General features: G+C 48.8%; 1 protein-coding gene across 1 annotated transcript in view; it reads left to right on the top strand.

Moving 5' to 3' along the window:
* Window positions 1-16,354, top strand: part of NPR1 (natriuretic peptide receptor 1) — a 70,155-nt gene that overhangs the window by 18,520 nt on the left and 35,281 nt on the right. The window contains exons 2-4 of the mRNA XM_072114478.1: window positions 11,767-11,966; window positions 12,533-12,643; window positions 13,042-13,177. Of these exons, the coding sequence (XP_071970579.1) occupies window positions 11,767-11,966; window positions 12,533-12,643; window positions 13,042-13,177 (447 nt within the window). The remainder of the gene's footprint in view (window positions 1-11,766; window positions 11,967-12,532; window positions 12,644-13,041; window positions 13,178-16,354) is intronic.

Raw genomic sequence — 16,354 nt, 5'->3', positions numbered from 1 at the left:
TCTCAGTGATGGCACCGCTGCTCTCTAGTGACGGATAGGCTGTATTCTCAGTGATGGCACCACTGCTCTCTAGTGATGGATAGGCTGTATTCTCAGTGATGGCACCGCTGCTCTCTAGTGATGGATAGGCTGTATTCTCAGTGATGGATGGGCTGTATTCTCAGTGATGACACCGCTGCTCTCTAGTGATGGATAGGCTGTATTCTCAGTGATGGCACCGCTGCTCTCTAGAGATGGATAGGCTGTATTCTCAGTGATGACACCGCTGCTCTCTAGTGATGGATAGGCTGTATTCTCAGTGATGGCACCGTTGCTCTCTAGTGATGGATAGGCTGTATTCTCAGTGATGGCACCGCTGCTCTCTAGTGAAGGATAGGCTGTACTCTCAGTGATGGCACCGCTGCTCTCTAGTGATGGATAGGCTGTATTCTCAGTGATGGCACCGCTGCTCTCTAGTGATGGATAGGCTGTATTCTCAGTGATGGCACCGCTGCTCTCTAGTGATGGATAGGCTGTATTCTCAGTGATGACACCGCTGCTCTCTAGTGATGGATAGGCTGTATTCTCAGTGATGGCACCGCTGCTCTCTAGTGATGGATAGGCTGTATTCTCAGTGATGGCACCGCTGCTCTCTAGTGATGGATAGGCTGTATTCTCAGTGATGGTGCCGCTGCTCTCTAGTGATGGATAGGCTGTATTCTCAGTGATGGCACCGTTGCTCTCTAGTGATGGATAGGCTGTATTCTCAGTGATGGCACCGCTGCTCTCTAGTGAAAGATAGGCTGTACTCTCAGTGATGGCACCGCTGCTCTCTAGTGATGGATAGGCTGTATTCTCAGTGATGGATGGGCTGTATTGTCAGTGATGACACCGCTGCTCTCTAGTGATGGATAGGCTGTATTCTCAGTGATGGCACCGCTGCTCTCTAGAGATGGATAGGCTGTATTCTCAGTGATGGCACCGCTGCTCTCTAGTGAAGGATAGGCTGTACTCTCAGTGATGGCACCGCTGCTCTCTAGTGATGGATAGGCTGTATTCTCAGTGATGGCACCGCTGCTCTCTAGTGATGGATAGGCTGTATTCTCAGTGATGGCACCGCTGCTCTCTAGTGAAGGATAGGCTGTATTCTCAGTGATGACACCGCTGCTCTCTAGTGATGGATAGGCTGTATTCTCAGTGATGGCACCGCTGCTCTCTAGTGATGGATAGGCTGTATTCTCAGTGATGGCACCGCTGCTCTCTAGTGATGGATAGGCTGTATTCTCAGTGATGGTGCCGCTGCTCTCTAGTGATGGATAGGCTGTATTCTCAGTGATGGCACCGCTGCTCTCTAGTGATGGATAGGCTGTATTCTCAGTGATGGCACCGCTGCTCTCTAGTGATGGATAGGCTGTATTCTCAGTGATGGCACCGCTGCTCTCTAGTGATGGATAGGCTGTATTCTCAGTGATGACACCGCTGCTCTCTAGTGATGGATAGGCTGTATTCTCAGTGATGGCACCGCTGCTCTCTAGTGATGGATAGGCTGTATTCTCAGTGATGGCACGGCTGCTCTCTAGTGATGGATAGGCTGTATTGTCAGTGATGACACCGCTGCTCTCTAGTGATGGATAGGCTGTATTCTCAGTGATGTCACCGCTGCTCTCTAGTGATGGATAGGCTGTATTCTCAGTGATGGCACCACTGCTTTCTAGTGATGGATAGGCTGTATTCTCAGTGATGGCACCGCTGCTCTCTAGTGATGGATAGGCTGTATTCTCAGTGATGGCACCGCTGCTCTCTAGTGATGGATAGGCTGTATTCTCAGTGATGGCACCGCTGCTCTCTAGTGATGGATAGGCTGTATTCTCAGTGATGGCACCGCTGCTCTCTAGTGATGGATAGGCTGTATTCTCAGTGATGGCACCGCTGCTCTCTAGTGATGGATAGGCTGTATTCTCAGTGATGGCACCGCTGCTCTCTAGTGATGGATAGGCTGTATTCTCAGTGATGGCACCGCTGCTGTCTAGTGATGGATAGGCTGTATTCTCAGTGATGGCACCGCTGCTCTCTAGTGATGGATAGACTGTATTCTCAGTGATGGCACCGCTCCTCTCTAGTGATGGATAGGCTGTATTCTCAGTGATGGCACCGCTGCTCTCTAGTGATGGATAGGCTGTATTCTCAGTGATGGCACCGCTGCTCTCTAGTGATGGATAGGCTGTATTCTCAGTGATGACGACGCTGCTCTCTAGTGATGGATAGGCTGTATTCTCAGTGATGACACCGCTGCTCTCTAGTGATGGATAGGCTGTATTCTCAGTGATGACACCACTGCTCTCTAGTGATGGATAGGCTGTATTCTCAGTGATGGCACCGCTGCTCTCTAGTGATGGATAGGCTGTATTCTCAGTGATGTATCTGCTGCTCTCTAGTGATGGATAGGCTGTATTCTCAGTGATGGCACCACTGCTCTCTAGTGATGGATAGGCTGTATTCTCAGTGATGGCACCGCTGCTCTCTAGTGATGGATAGGCTGTATTCTCAGTGATGGCACCGCTGCTCTCTAGTGATGGATAGACTGTATTCTCAGTGATGGCACCGCTGCTCTCTAGTGATGGATAGACTGTATTCTCAGTGATGGCACCGCTGCTCTCTAGTGATGGATAGACTGTATTCTCAGTGATGGCACCGCTGCTCTCTAGTGATGGATAGGCTGTATTCTCAGTGATGGCACCGCTGCTCTCTAGTGATGGATAGGCTGTATTCTCAGTGATGACGACGCTGCTCTCTAGTGATGGATAGGCTGTATTCTCAGTGATGGCACCGCTGCTCTCTAGTGATGGATAGGCTGTATTCTCAGTGATGGCGCCGCTGCTCTCTAGTGATGGATAGGCTGTATTCTCAGTGATGGCGCCGCTGCTCTCTAGTGATGGATAGGCTGTATTCTCAGTGATGGCGCCGCTGCTCTCTAGTGATGGATAGGCTGTATTCTCAGGATTGGCGCCGCTGCTCTCTAGTGATGGATAGGCTGTATTGTCAGTGATGGCGCCGCTGCTCTCTAGTGATGGATAGGCTGTATTGTCAGTGATGGCGCCGCTGCTCTCTAGTGATGGATAGGCTGTATTCTCAGTGATGGCACCGCTGCTCTCTAGTGATGGATAGGCTGTATTCTCAGTGATGGCACCGCTGCTCTCTAGTGATGGATAGGCTGTATTCTCAGTGATGACACCGCTGCTCTCTAGTGATGGATAGGCTGTATTCTCAGTGATGACACCGCTGCTCTCTAGTGAGGGATAGGCTGTATTCTCAGTGATGACACCGCTGCTCTCTAGTGATGGATAGGCTGTATTCTCAGTGATGGCACCGCTGCTCTCTAGTGATGGATAGGCTGTATTCTCAGTGATGACACCGCTGCTCTCTAGTGATGGATAGGCTGTATTCTCAGTAATGGCACCGCTGCTCTCTAGTGATGGATAGGCTGTATTCTCAGTAATGGCACCGCTGCTCTCTAGTGATGGATAGGCTGTATTCTCAGTGATGACACTGCTGCTCTCTAGTGATGGATAGGCTGTATTCTTAGTTATAGCACTGCTGTTCTCTAGTGATGGATAGGCTGTATTCTCAGTGATATCACCGCTGCTCTCTAGTGATGGATAGGCTGTATTCTCAGTGATGACACCGCTGCTCTCTAGTGATGGATAGGCTGTATTCTCAGTGATGACACCGGTGTTCTCTAGTGATGGATAGGCTGTATTCTCAGTGATGGCACCGCTGCTCTCTAGTGATGGATAGGCTGTATTCTCAGTGATGGCACCGCTGCTCTCTAGTGATGGATAGGCTGTATTCTCAGTGATGGCACAGCTGCTCTCTAGTGATGGATAGGCTGTATTCTCAGTGATGGATGGGCTGTATTCTCAGTGATGACACCGCTGCTCTCTAGTGATGGATAGGCTGTATTCTCAGTGATGGCACCGCTGCTCTCTAGTGATGGATAGGCTGTATTCTCAGTGATGACACCGCTGCTCTCTAGTGATGGATAGGCTGTATTCTCAGTGATGGCGCCGCTGCTCTCTAGTGATGGATAGGCTGTATTCTCAGTGATGGCACCGCTGCTTTCTAGTGATGGATAGGCTGTATTCTCAGTGATGGCACCGCTGCTCTCTAGTGATGGATAGGCTGTATTCTCAGTGATGGCACCGTTGCTCTCTAGTGATGGATAGGCTGTATTCTCAGTGATGGCACCGCTGCTCTCTAGTGAAGGATAGGCTGTACTCTCAGTGATGGCACCGCTGCTCTCTAGTGATGGATAGGCTGTATTCTCAGTGATGGCACCGCTGCTCTCTAGTGATGGATAGGCTGTATTCTCAGTGATGACACCGCTGCTCTCTAGTGATGGATAGGCTGTATTCTCAGTGATGGCACCGCTGCTCTCTAGTGATGGATAGGCTGTATTCTCATTGATGGCGCCGCTGCTCTCTAGTGATGGATAGGCTGTATTCTCAGTGATGGCACCGCTGCTCTCTAGTGATGGATAGGCTGTATTCTCAGTGATGGCACCGCTGCTCTCTAGTGATGGATAGGCTGTATTCTCAGTGATGGCACCGCTGCTCTCTAGTGAAGGATAGGCTGTACTCTCAGTGATGGCACCGCTGCTCTCTAGTGATGGATAGGCTGTATTCTCAGTGATGGCACCGCTGCTCTCTAGTGATGGATAGGCTGTATTCTCAGTGATGACACCGCTGCTCTCTAGTGATGGATAGGCTGTATTCTCAGTGATGGCACCGCTGCTCTCTAGTGATGGATAGGCTGTATTCTCATTGATGGCGCCGCTGCTCTCTAGTGATGGATAGGCTGTATTCTCAGTGATGGCACCGCTGCTCTCTAGTGATGGATAGGCTGTATTCTCAGTGATGTCACCGCTGCTCTCTAGTGATGGATAGGCTGTATTCTCAGTGATGGCACCGCTGCTCTCTAGTGACGGATAGGCTGTATTCTCAGTGATGGCACCACTGCTCTCTAGTGATGGATAGGCTGTATTCTCAGTGATGGCACCGCTGCTCTCTAGTGATGGATAGGCTGTATTCTCAGTGATGACACCGCTGCTCTCTAGTGATGGATAGGCTGTATTCTCAGTGATGGCACCGGTGTTCTCTAGTGATGGATAGGCTGTATTCTCAGTGATGGCACCGCTGCTCTCTAGTGATGGATAGGCTGTATTCTCAGTGATGGCACCGCTGCTCTCTAGTGATGGATAGGCTGTATTCTCAGTGATGGCACCGGTGTTCTCTAGTGATGGATAGGCTGTATTCTCAGTGATGGCACCGCTGCTCTCTAGTGATGGATAGGCTGTATTCTCAGTGATGGCACCGCTGCTCTCTAGTGATGGATAGGCTGTATTCTCAGTGATGGCACCGCTGCTCTCTAGCGATGGATAGGCTGTATTCTCAGTGATGGCACAGCTGCTCTCTAGTGATGGATAGGCTGTATTCTCAGTGATGGCACCGCTGCTCTCTAGTGATGGATAGGCTGTATTCTCAGTGATGACACCGCTGCTCTCTAGTGATGGATAGGCTGTATTCTCAGTGATGACACCGCTGCTCTCTAGTGATGGATAGGCTGTATTCTCAGTGATGGCACCGCTGCTCTCTAGTGATGGATAGGCTGTATTCTCAGTGATGACACCGCTGCTCTCTAGTGAGGGATAGGCTGTATTCTCAGTGATGACACCGCTGCTCTCTAGTGATGGATAGGCTGTATTCTCAGTGATGGCACCGCTGCTCTCTAGTGATGGATAGGCTGTATTCTCAGTGATGGCACCGCTGCTCTCTAGTGATGGATAGGCTGTATTCTCAGTGATGACACCGCTGCTCTCTAGTGATGGATAGGCTGTATTCTCAGTGATGGCACCGCTGCTCTCTAGTGATGGGTAGGCTGTATTCTCAGTGATGGAGCCGCTGCTCTCTAGTGATGGATAGGCTGTATTCTCAGTGATGGCACCGCTGCTCTCTAGTGATGGATAGGCTGTATTCTCAGTGATGACACCGCTGCTCTCTAGTGAGGGATAGGCTGTATTCTCAGTGATGGCACCGCTGCTCTCTAGTGATGGATAGGCTGTATTCTCAGTGATGGCACCCCTGCTCTCTAGTGAGGGATAGGCTGTATTCTCAGTGATGACACCGCTGCTCTCTAGTGATGGATAGGCTGTATTCTCAGTGATGGCACCGCTGCTCTCTAGTGATGGATAGGCTGTATTCTCAGTGATGGCACCGCTGCTCTCTTTTGATGGATAGGCTGTATTCTCAGTGATGACACCGCTGCTCTCTAGTGATGGATAGGCTGTATTCTCAGTGATGGCACCGCTGCTCTCTAGTGATGGGTAGGCTGTATTCTCAGTGATGGAGCCGCTGCTCTCTAGTGATGGATAGGCTGTATTCTCAGTGATGGCACCGCTGCTCTCTAGTGATGGATAGGCTGTATTCTCAGTGATGACACCGCTGCTCTCTAGTGAGGGATAGGCTGTATTCTCAGTGATGGCACCGCTGCTCTCTAGTGATGGATAGGCTGTATTCTCAGTGATGGCACCCCTGCTCTCTAGTGATGGATAGGCTGTATTCTCAGTGATGGCACCGCTGCTCTCTAGTGATGAATAGGCTGTATTCTCAGTGATGACACCGCTGCTCTCTAGTGATGGATAGGCTGTATTCTCAGTGATGGCACCGCTGCTCTCTAGTGATGGATAGGCTGTATTCTCAGTGATGGCACCGCTGCTCTCTAGTGATGGATAGGCTGTATTCTCAGTGATGACACCGCTGCTCTCTAGTGATGGATAGGCTGTATTCTCAGTGATGGCGCCGCTGCTCTCTAGTGATGGATAGGCTGTATTCTCAGTGATGGAGCCGCTGCTATCTAGTGATGGATAGGCTGTATTCTCAGTGATGGCACCGCTGCTCTCTAGTGATGGATAGGCTGTATTCTCAGTGATGGCGCCGCTGCTCTCTAGTGATGGATAGGCTGTATTCTCAGTGATGGCACCGCTGCTCTCTAGTGATGGATAGGCTGTATTCTCAGTGATGACACCGCTGCTCTCTAGTGATGGATAGGCTGTATTCTCAGTGATGGCGCCGCTGCTCTCTAGTGATGGATAGGCTGTATTCTCAGTGATGGCACCGCTGCTCTCTAGTGATGGATAGGCTGTATTCTCAGTGATGGCACCGCTGCTCTCTAGTGATGGATAGGCTGTATTCTCTTGCTGATTTTTTTTTGGGATGGGGATAGTTACAGGACAGCATTTTTGGTAATTTTTTTACGTGTTTTTGTGTCAGTACTGAGTCCACTATATCAGAATCAGTGATGAGTAAGTGACAGCTGACACCCGTGGCTCCAGCGCCTCTTGTGGGTCCGGTGGAGTGACCTGGTAGACGCGCGTCTCTCATTAAACCCTACAAATGTGACATGGAAGTTGCTGCTCTCCACGATCTGTGCAGAATCCTCTGCGGGAAGCGTCAGGAGAGATTACACAGGATTAAGTAAACAGAGCGGCGCTGCCGACATAGCGGATTAGTGAGATGTGTGAGCACCTACGCGCCTCCACCGATCCAGGTAACAACAGGGGGGACCTGTGTAATGGGATCACCCCAAACCTTTCCCCAGAGGTGGGGTTACTTTAGTATAATTATAATAACCCTTTAAGCCCCGCAGATCCTGAGTGCGACTCGAGCTTCCTCCATCTTTACCCCTCCCTCGACTATCACATCATCTGTGACCATGACGTCTCCACGAATTTGGGTTAAATGTTTGCTCCGGCTTGGGGTAACTCTTAGGGTTTAGTCCGCCTGACTGTTCACTTCAATCGTTCAATGTTGATATACGACATCCGTAAGTGACCTCCGGTGACTACACGTTCCGCCACAGCCACGGAGGTGTCACCAGGTTCTCCAAAAGTGACCGGAGCAGGAGTCACCGCTCCCCTGGTCCCGTCTATGAGGAGGTTTAGCGCCGTGACTCCAGTCTTGCTGGTATTTCTCAACATTTCACAACCTAAAGTTCACGTTACACATGGATGCAGCTCCGGAATCCACTTCACCGTCCTGCAGGTGACATCCCACCTGATCCCATGGTATTCCGACTCCTCCAAGGCTCCTGGTGCTCGTTTCCCTGCAGGATTCATTGGATAAGTGTAAATAATGAGGCGTGGGATGCTCACATATCCATTATGCATGAGATAAACATTACCCACTGCGATTAGCATTTTAAACACACATCAACTGCGCGGAGATTGGAGAGGAGTGACACCGCTGCGCCGCACCAGGGGTCCAGCCGGTGTCTCCACCATCCCTGTAGATACTTTCTTTTGCTGGTAGATAATCCTCTAGTGTAAAGGGTTTATAATTATCTCAGTCTTATAAATCCTCTTCTCATGTTTAACCTGTGATAGAGAATGCTACATCTTCTGTTGCATTAATCATCTGCATATTGGACTTATCCTTGTTTAAGACTCATTTTTGGATATTTGGTGGTTGGGTTTTTTTTAGATGCTATGGGCAGGTTTGATCCATAACATGAAAGATTTAGATTTCCACTGGATCTTTAATTTACTTAATTTACTTCTGTCTTGTCTTTGGTTCTCCATGAATGGTTGACTCCAATGGATTGACTTCCATGAATGGTTGACTCCAATGGGCTGACTTCCATGAATGGTTGACTCCAATGGGTTGACTTCCATGAATGGTTGACTCCAATGGATTGACTTCCATGAATGGTTGATTCCAATGGATTGACTTCCATGAATGGTTGACTCCAATGGATTGACTTCCATGAATGGTTGATTCCAATGGATTGACTTCCATGAATGGTTGACTCCAATGGGTTGACTTCCATGAATGGTTGATTCCAATGGGTTGACTTCCATGAATGGTTGACTCCAATGGGTTGACTTCCATGAATGGTTGACTCCAATGGATTGACTTCCATGAATGGTTGACTCCAATGGGTTGACTTCCATGAATGGTTGACTCCAATGGGTTGACTCATGGTAGCCTTGTTCATTTGGTCTTGTGTATCCACTTGAGTTTTATTTTGACTATTATGACAGTAGTTTGAGGTGTAGTTAATCCTTGATGGACAGAATTGTGTTCGATTCTGTTGGTTGGTGGTTAGTCTCTGGTCGGTGAAGTTAGGTTGGATTTACATCCACGTGGATTGCCGTGTGTGGACATGGTGAGGTGGTCTATGTTGAAGGTCTGATTAGACTCTCCATGTGCCTAGACTTTGGTTTTGGGGTCATGTAGCACAGCGCTGTGTATCTTGTTGTTGTTGTTGTTGTTTGGCTTCATTACTTTGAGTTGTCTCGAGGCGTTGTCCATGGTTGGAGTCTATGTTGTCATTGGTTGGCAGGAATACAACTAGTCTCTGGCAGTAATAGCTGTGCTGGGCTTTGGGGTTGGCTGAGATTAGTTAGGGTTTTGTTTGGTTATAACAGCTACAAATTTAGGAGATTTGTTTGGGTCTCTGGTTACCAAAAATTTTTTATGTCATCTCTTTGGAAGGAAACATCATTTCTGCTGTTGGCTTTGTGTTTGCATTGAAAATATCTCACTTGGGGTTGTACAAGAACAAGAATAGTCTCTACTTGGAAAATTACCCAAGTAAGCTGCATTCAATTATTTAAAGAAATTCGGGACAGCCAAAATCTAAAGTGCAGAACAGTGTTACGAGGCTGCGCCACGATCCGGGAATTCCATGTTTAAAATCCTAAGACCTCTTTTTCTGACCTCCCCCCCTCCTGGTGGAATCTTCCTATCTTCACCGATGGCTACCTTGACCGTAATGTTGGCATAAATCAAATTTACAAATTGCAGGGGTGGTCATATTTTATGAACACCGGGTCCTCAAATCCTCATTTTCTATATACAGAGCCTTGTGAATGTATTCGGCCCCCTTGAACTTTTCTACCTTCTACTACATGTGAGGCTTCAAACATAAAGGTATAAAATTGTAATTTATGGTGAAGAATCAACAACAAGTGGGACACAATTGTGAAGTGGAATGAAATGTATTGGATATTTTAAACTTTTGTAAAAATGAAGTGGAGGGTGCAATATTATTCGCCCCTTTACTCCTCCTCCAGAAGTTTAGTCTCTGATCTCCGACTGATCCAATGTCGTCCGAATGACTGATAATGATGAATATAAGATGGATGGAGCCAAATCCAGGACCATTGTGGAAGAAAACCTGTTGGAGTCTGGAAAAGACCAGAGACTGGGACGGAGATTTATCTTCCAACAAGACAAAGATCCCAAACATAAAGCAGAATCTACACTGGAAGGGCGCTACAGGGTATTAACTTAAGGGACCGAATAATATCCCAAGCCCCACTCCACTTCACAACTGTGTCCTACTTGTTGTTGATTCTTCCCCCCAAAAATTCCAATTTTCTATCTTTATGTTTGAAGCTTGAAATGGTGAAAAAGGTGACCAACATATTATTCCCTGACTCCTGCTCGAGTCTTCGAGCTTCTCAATAAGAGGTTCGTGACCTCCGTGACCATCTTGTTGCTGATCACGTTCTTCCTCATTTCACTTCACCTCTTTTGAGGACTATTTTATAAAAAAGACGACTTTCCCACGATGCATTGTCTACAACATGCTTTTAGCGATTGCTTACTTGAAGGAACTGAACTACTTAAATGCTTTAGGAGGTGGAACATCATTGGACCGAAGGATGATCTTTTCCACAAGTTGCCTGCCATCTTGGCAGTACCACAATAGCTGCGAGAAGGTGTTGGGAGCAGTGACCGCATGAGGGCAAACACATGGAAGGAATCTTCTCCAGTTGGTCTAGATAGACCACCAGTAGACATAATCATTATATCTGCCACCAAACTAACGAAGCTCCCACAGATTGAAGGGTCGTCTGTCTAAATGTCCACCAGACAACCCTTCATTATTTGATGTCACAGTGCCAATTATGTGTCCTGCCATTGACACCTAACCATCATTAGCTCCCCATTATATGTCTGGACATTCACACCCAGCCACCCATTTCTTCCCATTACGTGGCCTTCTATTGACACCTGGCCATCATTGGCTTTGTGTTATGTGTCCTGGCATTGACACCCAGCCATCATTGGCTTCCCATGACGTGTATGGACATTGACACCCATGCTTTCTCGATATGCGTTCTGTCATTGACAACCAGCCATCCTTGGTTCCCATGACGAGTGTAGACATTCTCACCCAGTCACCCATGCTTCCTCTTACGTGTCCGGCCATTGACACCCAGCCATCCTTGGCTTCCTATAAAGTGTCTAGACATTGACACCCAGCCACTGATACCTTCTTGCTATGTGTCCCGTCATTGACGCCCAGCCAACGCCACCTTCGTGTGCAGTGGTGTCGAAACCAAAAAACTGGTTCTGTTTGGCATCTGATAATAATTGGATCTCACATATCATATTGTTTCCAGGTTAAAGACTCTACCAGGGTCCTAGAGCCACCTCTCTATTTTACAGTTTTTGCCAATAAACCTCATTGCCTTTTGTGATCGGTCCCATATATCATCATTACAGTCGCATACGGAAAGTCTTGTTCCATTCCAAAAACTCCTTCTTGGTGCAGGGTGGTTGTTGTCCACAAGGGTAACTACTGTAATACTGCCCACTATGGGCACAGTTGTAGCAATGAATGTACTTATGTTATCTGGCTGGAATATCTCATGAACGTTTGGTGAGTGACTATAGCTGGTTTACTGATATTAGTTAACCTCTTGCATATGTTCTTTCCTAGTTGTCTATATTTGCTGCCCTCCCGACACGTTCCGACAGCTCATGCTCCAGGCGTATCAGCAAGGTTTGTGCTCCGGTGACTACGCATTTTTCTACGTTGATATCTTTGGTGCCAGCCTCCAGGGCTCTAGATACCCAGACTTCAAGAGGCCATGGTACAGAGGAGACGCAGATGACGCTAAAGCCAAGAAGGCATTTCAGGTAAATTGTTTTCTCCTTCCTAAGAGCAGGAACCTTATCGGGTTCATTCTGTAGGAGGCACAAGCTTGTCTCCATGACTATCATGCAACAACATGGGTGACTACTAGAAAATTCCACGAAGCAGCTACTTTTGCCTTCACACCTTCCACACTTATCTGCCTCCCGCTATGTACTGTCACTCCGTGAGCCGTCCCCTGGGATCTCGGGAATGACAGCTGGTTTCATCAACAAAGGATTCGGCTACCTGTCAGTCTGCAAGGAAGGGGTTAAGCCGGGGCTTTTGCCTTTGTGCAGGGGAGCAGAGCATTAAACAATCTTATTAAAATTTCTAGAAGGGGGTAAACACACAGAAGTGTCACCTTAGTAGAGCCGAATGAAAGGGCCAGGAAGAAGCCACCCCAAGGTACATATTGACCCAATACCTTACGTAAGGGAAACTAATAACTAACATCAAGTATTTGCATTGTGTGGATGGCGACCACAGAAAATGATGAAGCCGATTCTATAGACAATGTGGAAATTTTCCGTTGTTTAATAATGACTGATACGTTGTGTCTCCCGGTCAGGCAGTGATGATTATCACCATCAAAGAGCCGGACAACCCCGAGTATAAGGAATTCCTGCACGACCTGAGGACCTACACTGACAAACACAACTACACCATGGAGAGCACTCTGGTGAGTGGGACCCGGGGGTCTACAGAAATGAGAACAACGTATGTGGTCACACCATCGCCAGTCCCTGACTGGTGGCCGATTGGTGAAGGGTTTGTCGTCCTGGTCTTCTGGTTGGAAATTAGAGCTTACTAATTTACCACTTGGGTCTTATGGGCAATTAATTGTGTACGTCAGCAGGAAATGCTTCATTACCGGCCCGTGGGCAAAAGACAAAGAGATTAAATCTAGGACACGGTCCAACGTCAGCGCTGGACTCTAATGAGGGGATGGGAGAGTGTGACACGGGACGCGTGCAGGTGGCCTGGAATTACTCGGAGATCTGAGAGTACAAGGACAATGTGCGAGGAAGCGCGTGCGTTCCCGGATGTGCGCTCATGACCTGTTTATGTTGTTTACAGATGAATACAGTGGCTGCAGCTTTCTATGATTCGGTCATGCTCTACGCTCACGCGGTAAATGACACCAGGGCAAAGGGTTACAGTATGAAGAACGCCTCTGCTGTCACCGATCATATGTGGAACAGAACCTACTATGGTGAGTTTGTTGGGTACAATAGCAGTCCCACCTTTAGTCTGGTTCAAAGTCTACTCCCTGAGGAGACCATGAAAGGTGGAGATGTGGAGACCAATGGGTGGCAGTCCTAGGTATCTCAAAGCCGCCAAAGCCACCCAGTATCTCAAAGCCACCCAGCCACAGATGCCTTCTTGCTATGTGTCCTGTCCATGACGCCCAAAGGTTTTCCAAATAATGGTTTCCAAGACAGGTAAGCAGTGGATATAGGTAGGTGACAGATACGAGCAGCAATCTCAGTGATGATCTAACAGAAGTATGGAGGTCACGCTCCGACTTCTGAACATCTTATCAAGGAAAATTTGACCTACATTGCAGCTATGAGATAATATAAGGTGCAGGCTCCTTACTACTATAGTATAAGGCAGTGGTGGCAAACCTATGGCACGGGTGCCAGAGGTGGCACTCTGAGCCCTCTCTATGGGCACCCAGGCCGTCACCCCAACACGGAGTTTGCCAAACAGGACTCAAAGCCTCTTGCAGTCCCAGGAACCTGAAAGGAAGCTTAAATGATAATTCCAAACTTCTTTCTACTGTATTGGTGTCCTCAGGTGCCGATACAATTTGAACCTGTGACAGAGCAGGGAGTAATAACTTTCTGCCTAAATTGTCGCACTGGCACTTTGCAAAAAATATGGGGGTTTTGGGTGTAGTTTTGGGCACTCGGTGTCTAAAAGGTTTGCCATCACTGGCATAAGGGGTAAACCATATGGAATGTAAATGTAGATAAGGCTTCAGATCCCTTTTAGAAAAGGAAACCCCAAAGTACAGCGTGACCCAGAGGAGGGCTCCTGGACGTACAGGAAGCAGCTGCGGCTCGGCCTTGACACCTCTTACTCTTTCCAGGGTTATGACGTGTAACATGGACTGCGTTATCTCTACAACACATCTGATCTACCTGCACGGGGCGCAGAGAACAATCCTTCGAAAGGCAAACTATGACGTTACAACCTTTCCTTCCTCTGCAAACGTCTCTGTCTCCCCAGGCACTTGGGACAACCCTCCTCTGACAGTTCTCAGGCCCCTTTAGGCAGATTATCATCTTGACTCTTATTCAGATTATTTGTAGGCCTTTTCTTATTCCTTTTCTTCCTCTGGCACCAAAATGAATAATTTCAGTTTTTTGGCCCCTTCTGGTGTAGAGATTTTAGGACATAACACATAATGAATTTATACTATAAAACATGTGGAAATAACTAAGCGGAGTCAAAATTGGCAGCAAATTCATCACTGACCTCTAAGTGAAAATTACTGGTCCAAAGTATTCTAGCAAAGAGTCCAAGAGTTGCCGTGAGTCATACGAGAGGCACCAAGTCAATCCCATCGCTTGGATCACAGTGAGAAATTTGGGGCATCTTGAATCTGCTTGGACGACGTAGACTATTTGTTATCAAGAGTGCCAACTAGTACCAACTCCACAGAGAATAATGGAGCACAGAGGGGGGGGGGGGTCTAGAGAGGACAAAGGAATCCATAGGGGTAGAGGAGTCTCGAGAAGATATCAAAGACCTGAGGGAGACAGAAGAGTCTGGAGAGAAGAGAGGAGTCTTAAGGCGATAGAAGAGTCTAGAGGAGGACAGAGGGGTCTGGAGGTCATAAAAGAGTCTGGAGGAGGAGAACAGAGGAGTCTGAAGGGAGGCGGACAGAGGAGTCTGAAGGGAGGCGGACAGAGGAGTCTGAAGGGAGGCAGACAGAGGAGTCTGAAGGGAGGCGGACAGAGGAGTCTGAAGGGAGGCGGACAGAGGAGTCTGGAGGAGAAGGACAGAGGAGTCTGGAGGAGGAGAACAGAGGAGTCTGGAGGAGAAGGACAGAGGAGTCTGGAGGAGGAGGACAGAGGAGTCTGGAGGAGGAGGACAGAGGAGTCTGAAGGGAGGAGGACAGAGGAGTCTGGAGGAGGAGGAGGACAGAGGGGTCTGGAGGAGGAGGACAGAGGAGTCTGAAGGGAGGAGGACAGAGGAGTCTGGAGGAGGAGGAGAACAGAGGAGTCTGGAGGAGAAGGACGGAGGAGTCTGGAGGAGGAGGAGGACAGAGGAGTCTGGAGGAGAAGGACAGAGGAGTCTGGAGGAGGAGGAGAACAGAGGAGTCTGGAGGAGGAGAAGGACAGAGGAGTCTGGAGGAGGAGGACATAGGAGTCTGGAGGAGGAGGACAGAGGAGTCTGGAGGAGGAGGAGAACAGAGGAGTCTGGAGGAGAAGGACGGAGGAGTCTGGAGGAGGAGGAGGACAGAGGAGTCTGGAGGAGGAGGACAGAGGAATCTGGAGGAGGAGGACAGAGGGGTCTGGAGGAGGAGGAGGACAGAGGAGTCTGGAGGAGGAGGACAGAGGAGTTTGGAGGATGAGGAGGAGGACAGAGGGGTCTGGAGGAGGAGGACGGAGGGGTCTGGAGGAGGACAGAGGAGTCTGGAGGAGGAGGAGGACAGAGGAGTCTGGAGGAGGAGGACGGAGGAGTCTGGAGGAGGAGGACAGAGGAGTCTGGAGGAGGAGGACAGAGGAGTCTGGAGGAGGAGGACGGAGGGGTCTGGAGGAGGACAGAGGAGTCTGGAGGAGGAGGAGGACAGAGGAGTCTGGAGGAGGAGGACGGAGGGGTCTGGAGGAGGAGGACGGAGGGGTCTGGAGGAGGAGGACAGAGGAGTCTGGAGGAAGGGACAAAGGACTCTGCAAGAGGACAAAAGAACCTGTACAGAATAGACAAGTCCAAAGATGGACAAAGCAGGTACTGGACAGGACAGACAGCCGAGCCCAGAGATGTGCCGGCCTGTACAGGGGATCATTATGTGGAAATTCTTTTAAAATGAAACCTATTTTACACGTGAATTGTCCTGCGGTGCAGTTTCGGTCTGGCCTCTGCTTTGTCTTGGTCAATGCTCCATAGATGTCCGAGCCTTTCATGTCCACGTGGTCGGGTCCAGAGCTCACATGTAGAATCCCTCCATAGCGTCTCCTCTGCCCGTTGGTTCATCCCTCTTCTCCATCTCGGAGATCTTCTTCTCGTTGGAGCTCTTTCCTTTACAGTCGACCTCCTCTGACAGGTTGTTAAAAATTCTATTCAACGTTCCCAGAGAAGACGGATGGCATCCCATGGAGCTGACATTAGGACCCCCTGAGGACCTCCTATTCCTTCCTATACTGCTCCTGTCAGACCC

The sequence above is a fragment of the Engystomops pustulosus genome, chromosome 7, assembly GCF_040894005.1.
Source record: "Engystomops pustulosus chromosome 7, aEngPut4.maternal, whole genome shotgun sequence".
Taxonomy (NCBI): domain Eukaryota; kingdom Metazoa; phylum Chordata; class Amphibia; order Anura; family Leptodactylidae; genus Engystomops; species Engystomops pustulosus.
This window is presented reverse-complemented; position numbering and strand designations above follow the sequence as displayed.